The 14,682-nt window shown below is 34.8% G+C and overlaps 1 protein-coding gene across 1 annotated transcript; it reads left to right on the top strand.

Annotated features, from left to right (window-relative positions):
- Window positions 1-13,236: 13,236 nt before the first annotated feature.
- Window positions 13,237-13,782, top strand: LOC141640702 (uncharacterized). The gene has a single exon (XM_074449386.1). The coding sequence runs from the start codon at window positions 13,237-13,239 to the stop codon at window positions 13,780-13,782; it is 546 nt and encodes a 181-aa protein (XP_074305487.1).
- The last annotated feature ends 900 nt before the right edge of the window (window positions 13,783-14,682 follow it).

Genomic DNA, 14,682 nt, shown 5'->3' with positions numbered 1-14,682 from the left:
AGACGATCGGAGGATTTGCGGTTGCCGGTTGTTGCAGACGGAAGACTTAGCCAAAAACCCCAAAACCCCAGCCGCGATTGGATGAATACGAACCCACGATCAGCTAAAGCAAACAAATCACCGAATGACAGTGAGGGGAAGAGTATAAAAGGTTGAAAAAGCCTCGCCGGCGACCCAAAGAGGCGACCGGAGAAGCCGCCGGCGAGGAGGTGGTTGATATTTGGGGGATTTTTAATTTGGGGGTTTTTTTGCTTTTCTCTCTCTTCGTTACTTAGCCCGATAACTATTGTAACCTCAACATTTCTATGAGACAATACTCTCTAATAATGGCTGCACTTTTACCCATTTTACTGAGACAAATAAGGAAATTTACAATTTCTCCAAAATAATTATTGGACAAGTAATATCCATGAACGACGGGGGAATATCTCCATTAACAGGAAAAAGTTGTTGTGATAAAAAGTACACCAGTTAAGTATAACTATTGGGATTATATCCAGGCCTTTGATAAGGTATTTCTTTATGAAAATGATAAACGAAGTCATACTTGGTTTATCAAAATTAGTTCTGAGATTTATAATCATGATCTTCCAATATGGTTGATTAATTGGTGGCGCTTTTATGGCACTTCAGTGTATATTCTCCCATCCATTCTAAAAGAATATTTTGATGAATGAAGGATGGTAATAACGTCAGCCCAGGATAATAATATTGTTCCTAAAAATATGAGATTTTTCATAGAATTCTCTATTCCTTGGATATGAAAAACCAGACCCGTAACAAGTTATAACCAAAGTTTCTTTTGCCTCAAACGAAGATCTTATTCTTAGTTTTGGGAGAGGAGGATAAGAAAAAATGACCAAGGGCAGTTAAACTGCACTCCCACCATAGATCTTCTTAAAGAGAGAATTAGCTCTTATACGAGTTTAAAAGAAATTAAAGATAAAGAATATAGGGAAAATGAAAAAGCTCGATTCCTTGAGATTTTGGATGATGATGAATCTATGGACGTCCATGAAGCTTCTGAGGAAGAAATCATAAAAGCATATATGGATGGTCTAAAAAACACACTTAAACTAAACAGAGAAGGGGATAAGAAATCCTCAAAAAGTGATACGTCGATGGCTTCAAACAATAACCATAATTCACTCAGCACTCTTCTATAGGATACTCAAGACCCGGATGATAATTTTGAGATTGATAAAATCACAGCTTTTTTACGAGGAGGATAATTGCTACTGCTTTCATTAACAGTTGTTAAATAACTGATTTTTACTGTAGGCATTTTTATAATGCTATAAGTGTTATTACACTTTTGTATAATAATGTAACTTATGACGTAAGCGCTTACGTTTGCGTTTTTGTTTGTTTGTACCCTCCATTTTCTTTATAAGGGGGCTCTAGTTCACTTTTAGAGGCAGGTTCTTCCAACCCCCCCTCTCTCTCTCTCTCTCTCTCTCTCTCTCTATCTCTTGTAAAAGTCGTCCCTGTTAATCAATAAAATCCTATTCTGAGCACAACTTAAATATTTGTAAGTATTTTTAATTATGTACTTTTTTTTGTATTCATCTTTTACATTCTAAGGACGAGCCTTATATGCTAAATCCTTTGTGTTGAATTATGTCTTACTAAACCGATTAATTAAAGACACCATGGTAATAATATTACAAGTGGTGATGGTGCTTTGGTACTCTGATATGGTCCGGCTGATAGTTTAAACTTTTGTTACTACCAGTTATTATATTCTCTTGGGTCGATTCTATTTGCCCGCTATGCCAAAAGATAGGCGATTGCGGTGTTGTGGACATTGAAATATAATAAATGATAGTATACTCTTTGTTTAGTAAAAACCTTACTCCTATGAGCAGGGGCAGATCCAGAATTTGAGTAAAGGAGGGGCACCGTAAGCAAAAAAAAATTGTGGACAACAATTGTACATTAAATTCTAATATCCTCAATACATAATAATACGAATGTCCTCTCACACACAAAAGAAATGCCTACTTTTTTTTGCCTGTTTTCGAATATGATATAATAAAACAAAATCATTCACTAAAACAATCGTGTTTATTTTTAGCTTAAAGTAACAATCGTTTGCTTCAATTCAGAAGGCATCATAAAGGTCTTCCATTAACAACTTCTTCGGGGTTGAACATAAGGAATACGCAGTACAATATTAACACTCAACACGAATAATAAAAGTCTATGTAGAATACCTGAAACGCCTTGTATTTGACAAGTTCTTTAAGCCTATCCACCACAAAGAGTCTCCCTTCATCATCGAAGTAACCAATATCTCCTATGTGCACCCAACCTGCCTTATCGATAGTCGAATTGGTGGCTTGGGGATTAATTGCTGACTGAAATCTACAAACAGTTTGGAAAAAATTGTCGACTGAAATCGAGTCGAATTAAATTAAGATCATAGAGACATGGACTGAACACAAAACTACAAAAAGTTTGGAAAAATTATCAGATACCCATAGCCCCATACACAAAAAAACATCAAAAAACAGTGGATTCGGGGAATTAACAAATGATTAATGCTCATAAATTAATACCTAAAACTGTTGAGATTAACAAAGTAATAGAAATTATTGATCACATGTATAATGAAATTTTAGGGTTTGAGAAAAATGAAATAATTAACCAATCCAAACTACCATAAATCTACAATTACACAAATAGATAAATAAATTAACAAACTAATAAGAACAAATTGACAAATTAATCCATAAATATTCAATCAATCAAATGTTCAATTCAATAATCGAATTTGGGGGAAACAAACTACATACGTAGGGGTTAGGGAGGCACTGAAGCAGACGGTAGGTGGACGCCGGACGGTCGGAAGTAAGGAGAAGGCTGGCGGTGACTGGTAAGGTGGTAAATCAGTGACAGATGGTAGTTGAATTTGGGGATCTAGGTTTGTTTTATACAATGTTTATGTTGTGTTTATGGTTGGTGTATGCGTCTTTCTTTTTTTTTTTTTCCAGATTTTAAGTTTTTTTTTTCCACGTGAGGACACGTGCCCTCCCCTCCCCCCTCCCACCCCCCCCCCCCCAAATCCGCCCCTGCCTATGAGTTTGAATCTATCTGGCTGGATATTATATGCCGAGCTCCCTACTTTCTAATTACAAAAATTCTTGTTGACATTTACAAAAATAATAGGTTAAATCGTCAAAAAACGGAATATAAAAGACACGAAATAAGAAAATTGTAAAAGAGAAAGAAAAATAAAAAAAAACAAAAAACAAAGACAATACTTTGATAGTCGAATGCATGACTTCATGAGAGTATCCCACACATGCATGAAGTATCTACCCTTTTACTACTGGAAAATAATGCTCTAATTATCACCGTGAATTACTTTTCTTGAGAAGCATAATCTCTAAGTTTTTTTTTTTTGATTTTTTTCTCTTTTACAATTTTCTTATTTCGTGTCTTTTATATTCCGTTTTTTGACGACTTAACCTATTGTTTTTGTAAATGTCAACAAGAATTTTTGCAATTAGAAAGTAGGGAACCATTCTTATCATTGATAATGGTCCTTATTTAGTTAATTACATAACCGGTACTCTTATTAGTGATTGTTTTAAAACTTTAGTCTTACTTTAATTTATAACATAATCATCTTAAAATAGGTTTGTTAAAAAGACGCTTTACATATAAAATATGTGAGTTTTTGCAAAAACTAATGTATAATTTAATAATTACATAAAAATTAATATTAATTTGTATGTTTCTTAAATTATCTAATCTAAAAATCTTTATACATATATCGATTACGCTAAAAATAATGATTATTAAATTATCTAATCTAAAAATCTTTATACATATATCGATTACGCTAAAAATAATGATATAAAATCAATGACAATGAGTATATACATTGGACTAATTGAAAATCGGCCCCAGTCATAATTTTACCCGAGCTTCGTCCCTGCATGGGTAGATAAGATAAAAAGTAGAATGCATAGGGATTCACAAATGATTTGTCTTTATCTTTTCATGTGGATTTTATTTGACACGTGACAAGCTAGTGACAGATATCGGTCGTCACAAATGAGAATTTGTGCTCATTTTATTACTTTTGCAATTCAAAGCGACAAATTCGATAACCGAAACAAGTCAAATAAGGTGATCGATGCCGGTGATCAATACCTTCATTCTATCATCGTAGAACGACATTATTTTTGTTTTTAACATATATTATTTTATAGATAAGTAATGTTCAGTTATTATTACTAACCTCTAAGCCGGTGATCAAGCATGTTCGAAACTTGGACATGAGACCATATCTACATCCTTTTCCATCCAATTCATCAAACGATCATAAGATAACTAGATAAGTTGTGGCTCCCAGGGAGACGTTCAGCATCTTTTACCGACGGTCCTTGAGAATCTGACTTATATACCAGAACGACTAACTTGTTCACCTTGTGGATATGGAAATTGCAATTGAAGATAATAAGTACCATAATATATAAAATACATTAATTTGTAAAGATCAAATGCAAATTTCAGAGAAAATTACGGGATGCTATCAATTAGCCTTAACCTAAGCCTATGACTATGGAAAGCCAATAAAAAAAAACCTAATATTAAGGGATCGATTGACTACAACTAATTGATTTGACAAAATATGCACTAAATATGGAGATATCCTATGAAAAACCCTAACGCAAGCTAAATATACATTAAGAATATGCACTAAATATCTTATGAATCTTACCTTATTTAATTTATTAATGTGTGTCCTAAGGGCGCAAGTTAGAAAAACCCTAATTCTATTAATTGCAAATAAATGATAGAAGATCTCTAACATGCAAATTTACATGCTACACAAAATGCAAAAGGTGGAGCACGTGAAATAGATGAAAACCAATACGAGAAAAATCTCACCTCTTTCGACAAGACAAATCCTGTAACGATTAAGGCTTGTGTCTTCAATGCAGCTAGCATATCCTCTTCGTTATCTTTAACCAAAGACCAAGCGTCGATTTTATGCTTTTTTTTAGCAATGATTAACAGATCAAATATACACCGTATCATACAAAATTGATTAAATCTTACGGAGTATATGAAAATTGCCTAATGTATGTATAAATATATTTCAAAAAAATGCTTGGGTACACCCGGTGTACAAGATTATCGTACACCCTAGCCAATGATAAACCTTTAATCATATTACATTTAGATTTTGCTTGATTATTTATGGAACTAGTTCTATTATCCATGAAATTCACGGAGTTAGTTTTATCAATCTATACCTATAATGCCATAATATATTGTCAAAATATATTTTTCACAATTTATTAAACGTTTGCCATGGATTATTAATATTTTGCCACGAATATTGTTACGTTTATTAGTGTTTTATCACGATTATTGTTATTATTATTATTGTTTTTGATTTTGTTTAGCTACGTAATTAATTCAACCTAAAAGAATTTTTTCAAAATAGAAATTTTTTTATATTTTTATTTGTGAACGATAATTCAAGGTAGATTGAATGGTTAGCATTATTTTGAAAGATTATGGTGAGAATTATAATTTGTATTTAATATTTGATATATTGGCTTTAGTTTTAAATTTAATTTTTGTTTAATTTTCTTAACAAATAAAAAGAAAATATTAATATTTATTATGCTTTAATTAGTGTTTAATGTTATGATTTTTTCAATTTTTTTAAATAATAATGATGATGTGGCATTCTCTAATAGTCTTAAAAGGTGAATGTTAAAAGCTAATGTTTAGGCTTGTCTTTTTATATTATATATAGGTATAGATTATGGTTAATTAAGTCCTAAATCTAGCTATTAGGTAGCAACTTAGGAAAAGTTGTAGCTTTGTAGGTAGTAATTTGAAAAAATAAATATAATATGTAGTATTTCGAAAAATATTAAAACTAATAGATAGTATTTTGCGATTGAGCCTATAAAGTCAAAAGTGTATTAGAAGCTATCAATTTTACCTATTAATCTTCCCTTTTAATATTTTTTTTAAATAACTTGTGAGATATAATAATATATTTTTATTTTTTAGTTACACACTTTTTTTGGTGTTGTTAGATACACACTTTTTCAATAGCTAATCTTGACATGTGACGCAAAAAAAATTACTCAAGTTATAGCCTTTAAATTATATTGTATATATAGATGTATATAATATATAATGAAATTGATGAAGTTTATAACAAAAAGAAAGAGTTGCATTATGAACGATGGAGTGATGTGATTTTTATTAGTCGTCGTTCAACATATTTTAACAATAAACGTCGTAATTTTAATTTAGTATGTATTTTGATTTGTTAATTGTTGTTTAATTATTAAAAAATTAAAAAGTTAGTAATTATTATACTATTTAAAAACTTAGTACGCATTTAATGTTTGCAAATTAATTAATTTTTTGTTTTTTCTTTTCTAAACAATAGTGATGAGGTGGCTTGCTAGAATTGTCTCAAAAGTGGATTTGTGTAGTGTGGTAGTTTTGGATTGCCTTTTTATATTATTTATAGAAGTGTGGGTAATTCTAATCCCCTATATACTAAAAGATTAACATATCTCTAAATGGTCCCGCTTAGGTTTCTCGCTTAAGTCACACTCTACAATAAAATATTTGCCTTCTATTTAATTGATCTCACTATCCATATTTACTCTTATTACAAAATTTATCTCCTAATCAATTATATACCATAAATATTAACGGTAATTATGGTCATAATCCCCCTATATGCTAAGAGAATAAAATTTCCCTAAAGTTTTCTCTATACAATTCTCAAGCTTAAATATGGAAATAAATTAGATTTTCATTACTAATTTTTCATTAAAAATAATCTTTTCATCATCAAATTTAAAATATAATCTTTTAACTAAAATAAAATAAAATTGGTATAAAACTATAAACGACTACTATACATAAACATAAACAATTACAGTATTACCTCTATTATTAATTTCGTGACGAAAAAAGAATTTATTAAAATAATTTGAGATAATTAAAATATTTTCATAAAAAATAGACTTCAAGGAATTACTCAATTCTCTTGATTAATTTTCATAAAATTCATGAGATATAAATCTAAAATCTATAAATAATACAGTAAAAATTAAAATTTCTATATATACCGCGCATTTGCGCGGGATCTATACTAGTATTCTTATTGGCTAGGGTGTACGGTGACGTGGTGCACCAGGTGTACCCAAGGATTTTTCTATATTTCATCTTACTCCTTTTGCTCGAGGTGGAGTTGTTTTTGGTTTACTCCTTTTGCTCGAGGTGGAGTTGTTTCTGGTTTTTGGCCACTGTACTTGGTATGGTAGTCTTTTTCTCGAGTTACGCCCTCCATCTGCATCCATTGTAAAGCTACCAAACAAGTTCCACCCATTTTTCCTAGGTCGCCATGATGTGAGTGATCGAGTGTATCTTGTACAGATAGAGGTGAAACATCATCATAACCCGCTCCGTCAAACGCAGCATCGGTTTCTTTGGTGGAGCACCAACTCCAACAAACCACTTGAAAACAATTTACAAATATTCATAATATGGTATCAGAGCCTCTCGCTCTTGAGGCCTAAAAATAGACGATATTTCGCCGCCTGTCGGTGGGCCGATGATATACGATGCCCACCAGCGGGATTATATTACCGTTTATTTAATCCGCTCGTAATATTATTTTCATCTTAAACACAGAAGAAAAAAAAATTTGCTCGATTTTTGTTTTCATCGACTTCCACTGATTTGAAACGTGAGATATGGAATTGCATGTGTGACATTGTTTTATGCCATGTAGTTCCAATATGTTTTCAATTCACATCCTGCTACTACGTTCTCTTCGCATATTCTTTGATGAGGTGTGAATATCTTGTTTATGGGTTTGTGTAAAGATGAGTATTTTAGAAGGATGATTTTCTCGGTCCTATCGATACATTTATCAGGTTCGAAAAATTGCGACGTTCCTGATCACGAAATTTCAACGAGTTCGAAAAGATCGACGTTCTTGTTTCGTTTGAATTTTGATGGGTCCGAAAAGCTATGACGTTCCCGTCCGACGATTTACAGGTTCAAAAAATATTGACGTTCCTCTAGAAGATTTGAAGCTCCGAGATCGAAAATTGAAGAATCGGTTTTTTCTTCCTTCCTTATGTGGCAAATCCATGGAAATTTTGACAAATTACCATGGGTTTGAGGGAGATGTTACGAGATATCGGGATATGTCGAGATATCGACATATTCATAATTAGGAAATACGGTATCGCTATATATCGTAGAGAATAATATTGATTTTATATCATATTGTGTTTCCATTAATAGGAGATCCTAGATTTACTTTCGAGTCTATATATACGATACATATCGATTGTATTGGAAAACGAACGAACGAATTATCAATAACAATCCTCTTTATGAATTTTCCCCCTCTCTATTTCTACTAGGAATTAATTTTCCATGATTTTACAAAACACATGAATTGGTCAATTCACGTGAATTGTCCAAAATTTGTTTGGTTGGCATGCGGGAGTTGGATTCATGCGGGAGTTTCCAATTACCTAGAATTGTAAACTTCTAGGAAAATGCAATTCACGTGATTTTGGGCAAACAAACGATCTCCATTTTTTCAATTCACGTGAATTTCCAATTCACCCACTTTTAATGGGGCAATCAAACGACACCTTAATGTTCTCTGCACAAATTTTCCACTCTGAACAATTAAAGGAAAACAGGGAAACTAATACTCCCTCCAATCCAATCCAAACTACCCACTTGCTTTTTGGAGGTCAAACTTTGAAAAGTTTGACCGTTAATCCACAGAAAAATATAAAACTTTGAACGATAAAATTTACATATTTAGTTGTATTATGAAAATATCTTTCATAAATTATATTTTTTGCAAAAAAAAAAAAATTATATACAAAGTAAGAAAAACGCGGTCAAAGTGTCGCCTCAAAGACCACCCAAAAGCAAGTGGGTAGTTTGGATTGGATTGGAGGGAGTACTATATATTTCCTCCATTCCTTATGATAGTTTACGTTTGCTTTATGCACGTATGCTCATGTTTGTTTTCTTTTGTTCATATCTTTAGTTACATTTAATTAAAAATTATAAAAATTTGATATTCATACTGCACTCAGTAAAACAATGTAAATGAGCAGTGAGGATCCCCTGTCCCATATGGTGTTCTATCTCCTGTCCCATGATACTCGTTGCTTTACACATCAACATAGGAATAGTAAATATACCATATATGTGGTTTTTATGTCTATGTGTCAAAAGGAGAGAGCATGGGATATGAGATGGGACACGAAAATGGGACAGATGATCCTCATTGTTTAAATAAGATCTCACGTAACTATCTTTTATGTTATACATTAGTTGTATTGAAGATTCTTCTCACTTATGAATAAAATCAAAAAACTAAACATAAATAATTCAATCGAACGAAGGAAGTATAATTTTTATCAGTGTTGCCATATGATAGAGTCAAATATGTCGTGTCTAGTAGTGTCCATTAGGTTATTTATTCAAGTTTTGAAGCCAAATTATGCATGCACTAATCTTGGACATGCACCGGCTTACTAATTTTCCTTGTAGTTTGGTCACAATGAGCTCAATTGTGGAGTGTTCATCTCTTAAGACAAAGTCAAACATCCATATCAAAGAGTCGAGGTGAAGATTTCATTTTGTATCGACCAAGATAAGAAGTCCGCACCAACCAAGCAATGACAAGTGAAAGTGGGAAAGCAAAGGACCAAGCCAAATATGCAAGTTTGACGACGAAGTCCAGTGCAAAGCGCAGCCTGCGCCACCTCCAGGAGCCTGCGCATCTCTGTTTTAAACACGGGCTTAGCTTAACAAGTTCGTGTTTTGGGGCTTACTTGAGACAACTTAATCTAGAAATGAGTGCATCCCTATATAAACCCCATATTTTGAAGACCTAGTTTAATTACCTAATTATTGAATAATCACAAGAAACTTGTATGAGAAGAACACTAAGTATTTGGGTGAAAGTTGTAAACTTTTGTTAGTTTTTAATGTCAATATTTCCACAATTCTTGGATTCATCCATGATTATGGAAGGCTAGAACTTTATTCTTGGTGTAATTTGGAATCCTCTACTTCCTTTAAGCTTTGTAAGACTTCCTTAATCATTCTTCAATAATTATCTCATTTCCTTTTGTTTACTTGTTTATGTTTGATGTTTGTGTGTTGGGAGTAGCTAACCTTGCATATTATTCATTGAACTATTGATATTTCTAGTTGTGGGTTTACATCTCTAGAAATATATGAAGCAAACTTGTGTTGTTATGAATTTGTTGTAAAGTTTGTAACTTTATGAGTAAGGTTTGAAAGTTAGTCTTGGGTTAGTTGGTTTAAGCTCTCACAAGTTGATCCTAGCTCTTTCATTTGGCTTTGCTCTTAATGCTCTTATGTACAATCCTTTGTGTGGTTTTCATTTGGGAAAATACAAGAGTAGAATTGTTTTCTTCTAGCTTAGGAAGGAAATTCTTACCATCTTATGAAAGTAGTGTTAAGTTGTTATTGAAGGATGAAAAGGAATGTCTTTGTAGCTTAAGGAGTAGAGTAAGCCCAAGTTACACCAAGTTCCCCCTTATATTGATCTTTGCATATCAAGTGTTTGTTGATTTGATTCTTAGGAAAGTTTACATATTTAGTTGTTTATGCTTCTTTCCAATCAAATATTTTTCTCCATTTATGTCATTCCACTTGTTTACCATTGTTCATAACCATTTTTTGTTGATAAACTTAGTTAGTAAGTCTGAATTGTGGTTAGAGCCTTAATTAGTTCATAGAATCCTCATTAGTTATCACATAGTTTACAATTCAAGTATTAGTTCAACATCCTTCTCTTGGGTTCGACCCTTTACTTCCACTTTACTATTGTTTTAGTTTAAAGTTAGTAGAGTCAAGTCTAGGTTATAAATTGTTAATTTGGTAAGTTAATTCTAGTATTTCGCGACCTAGTATTCTCATTATCAAATTTTGGCGCCGTTGCCGGGGAAGGGTAACATAGCTAAAAGCTTGAGTTGTGAAATTTATGTTTAGTTGTTTTTATATCCTTCTTATTGTTAGAGGTAAGTGGTAGTTCTAATTTGTTTTGTGTAGTGTCAAAGTTTATGCCTAGTTCTCAACAAAGTGGTGATTTCACTCCCGTTGAAGAAGACTCATTCGGAGCATACTCTTGGTTATTCACCAATCCGTGGTATCAAACACCTCAAAGGGGAGACCAATTTGAAGAAGAAACCTTTGAAATACTTTTGGTTGATCCTATAGAAGTTGAATATCCTCCCATGGCGGATGATATAAGGACTATTAGGGAGCTCCGGGCAAGAAATTACGACACTCAACCTCTATGTATAGCCTACCCGCCCATGGGGGCTAAAGCCATTTTTGAATTAAAAGGCTACTTCATCCACAACCTCCCAAAGTTCCATGGACATGCGGGGGATGACCCAAATCGCCATCTCTCCGAATTTCATATGATGTGCGAAGGTGCCATCCTCAATGGGGTCACGGAGGATCAATTTAAGTTGCGAGCCTTTCCATTCTCACTACATGATGCGGAAAAGGATTGGTTGCTTTACCTTCAACCGGGTATAATTAGTACTTGGAAGGCTATGAAAGCGGCGTTCCTTGAGAAGTATTACCCCGATTCAAGGCACAACCATGCTAAGAAGGCCATCACTTCTCTGGAACAAGACCCAAGTGAGAGCTTGTATGAATATTGGGAAAGATTCAAGAAGTTGGTTGCTCAATGCCCATACCATGGGCTAAGTGGTGACGATCTTTTGGTCAACTTTTGTTATGGCCTTACTCAACAATACCAAATCATGGTGAATGCCGCTACGGGTGGTGGAGTTGATAACTACTCCGTGTCGGAGGCAAAGATTATAGAAAGGCTAGCCGCTAGCACAAGGAACTATGGAAGAGGAGGCAGGGGGTCAAAAACTCTTAATTCAATTGAAACACCTTCTACTTCCAACCAAAAGCTTGAGAAAACCGTGGAAGATCTCACAAGAATAGTAGCTCAACTAGTTGGAAACAATCAAGGAGGAGCACAATGATCTAATGTGGAGTGCAATTTTTGTCAAGGTCCACACCCGGTTGAGTCTTGTCCCATCATGGAACAACAAGGGATAGGCCATGAAAATGTGAGTGCTATGGGTCATGGCCAATATAACTCTAGGAACCCCAATGGAGGAGGGTATTACAAGTATGACCCAAATGGCAACACTTATAATATAAGGTCAAGGTACAACCATAACCTTAGTTGGGAGGAGGCACCTCAAGAAGCTTTGTAAATGGACAATACAATCACTTGAGGAACTCCAATTCACAAGGTCAAAACACAAATTACCAAAGAAACAACAATCTTCAACAAGCAAAAGGAGGATCATTCCAATTTGGGAATCAAGGGCATCAAGGGAACTTCCAAGGTAACAATAAGAACCTTCAACAAGGAGGGGCCTCTTCCTCCCAAGCAGATAAGGATTTATCTATAAAAGAGATGTTTAAGATGATCATGAAAGGGCAAGCCGAAAATACCAAGAGGTTTGACAAGATGGATGCGGACAAGCTTGCAAGTGATGTTAGGGTGAAAAATCTTGAGATTCAACTTGGGCAAATATCACAAGAGATTGCCAAGAACAATCAAAAGAATTCCACCTCAATTCCATCTACAACATTTCCACCAAAGGAAAATGCAAGCTCAATGACCTTGAGGAAGGGGAGAACTCTAGAATCCCCTCCAAAGAAAAAGAGGAAGGCAAAGTCAAGTTAAAAGATTGTGGATATTGAGGAATAATTAGAAGAAGAGCTTGTGACTCACAAAGAAAAAGAGACACCCTCAAAAGCTAATGGAGAAGAAGTGAAGAGTCCATTGAGCAATGGCAAATGAGAGAAAGCAAGAAAAAACACCAAAGATCATATTGAAGAGATCGAAAGAGAACATGTTGTGGAGATACCTTTCCCTCATGTTCTCACACATTCTAAGAGGTTTGAAAGGGATGAGGATCTCTATGAAACTTTTGGAAGTGTGAAGTGAACATCCCTTTGCTTAATCTTTTAAAAGGTGTTCCGAGGTATGCAAAGTTTATCAAGGAACTTTGTACACCTAGGAGAAACACAAGGAAGGGAACCCAAAAAATAAGGGTAAGTGAACATGTCTCCGCCATATTTAAAAAATCACTTCCCAAAAAGTGTGGCGACCCGGAAATGTTCACCATACCATGCTCTATTGGGGACAAGAGTTTCACCCATGCTATGTTAGACATTGGTGCATCAATCAATGTTATTCCCTATACCCTATATGAGACCTTAGGGCTTCCACCCTTGACCAAAACCGACGTAGTGATCCAACTTGCGGATCGCTCAAACATATACCCAAAGGGGATGGCGGAGGACGTTTTGGTAGAGGTAGACCACTTGACATTCCCGGCCGACTTCTATGTTCTTGACATGGAAGTCGACTCGAAGGCCACTCCAATCCTTTTGGGGAGGCCTATCATGAAAACCTCCAAAACAAAAATTGATGTATCCAATGGAAATCTCACCATGGAGTTTGACGGGAAGAAACTCACCTATAACATATATGACGCTATGAGACAACCAAATGATTTGCATTCATGCTATTTCTTGAATATCATAGAACCTATTGTCTCTCAAGTTTATAAATTGTGTCAAAGGGACCCCCTTGAGGTTGCCCTTACTAATGATTTGGGAAAAGAAGGGTTGCGGGTGTCGTTGTCTCGTGAAGTGTAGGAATATTCCGAAGACTTGGAGAAAGAAGAGCCTTTCTTTGGGAAGATGGACATTGAAGATAGCAAAAATGAGGAGCCGACTCCAGCAGAAAGCGCAGCCTGCACAGGAGGGCGTAGCCTGCGCTCCATGGCGCAGCCTGCGCAGATTGGCGCAGCCTGCACAATTGACTAGCCTCCCACCCAATTGGCTTTGCTAAATTCTTTTAGTCACAACGGCACCTTCCTCCCACTTGAAGCCAACCTAGAGAGACCTCTACCTTCAACCATGAAACCACCTAAACATGAACCGAAACCTCTCCCAAGTCACCTCAAATACATCTTCCTTGGAGACAATGACACACTTCCTCTAATCATCTCAAATAAACTCCATATTGACCAAGAAGAAAGATTTGTGAGCATGCTCAAGAAACACAAAGGAGCATTTGGATGGAGCATTGCGGATATTAAGGGGATAAGACCAAGTACTTACATGCACAAGATTAGATTGAAAAAGGATGCAAAACCCGTCTGGCAACGACAACGAAGTCTTAATCCACCTATGATAGAAGTTGTCAAGGAAGAAGTTATCAAACTTCTACAAATGGGTATTGTCTTTCCAATTAGTGACTCCCAATGGGTAAGCCCTACCCAAGTGGTGCCCAAGAAGGGCGGGGTAATGGTAGTAAAAAACACAGAAGGTTCAATGATTCCCACCCTCTTGCAAACGGGGTGGAGAGTGTGCATTGACTACCGTCGCCTCAATGCGGTTACCCTTAAGGATCATTTCCCCTTGCCCTTTCTAGATCAAATCCTAGAAAGGTTGGGGGAAAAAGAATTCTATAGCTTTTTAGATGGTTATTCCGGCTATTTTCAAATACCAATCTTACCGGAAGATCAATCTAAAACCATCTTTACATGCCCC

The sequence above is a fragment of the Silene latifolia genome, chromosome 2 (assembly GCF_048544455.1).
Source record: "Silene latifolia isolate original U9 population chromosome 2, ASM4854445v1, whole genome shotgun sequence".
Classification (NCBI taxonomy): Eukaryota; Viridiplantae; Streptophyta; class Magnoliopsida; order Caryophyllales; family Caryophyllaceae; genus Silene; species Silene latifolia.
The sequence above is the reverse complement of the archived record's forward strand: the minus strand, read 5'-3'. Positions and strand labels throughout refer to the sequence as shown.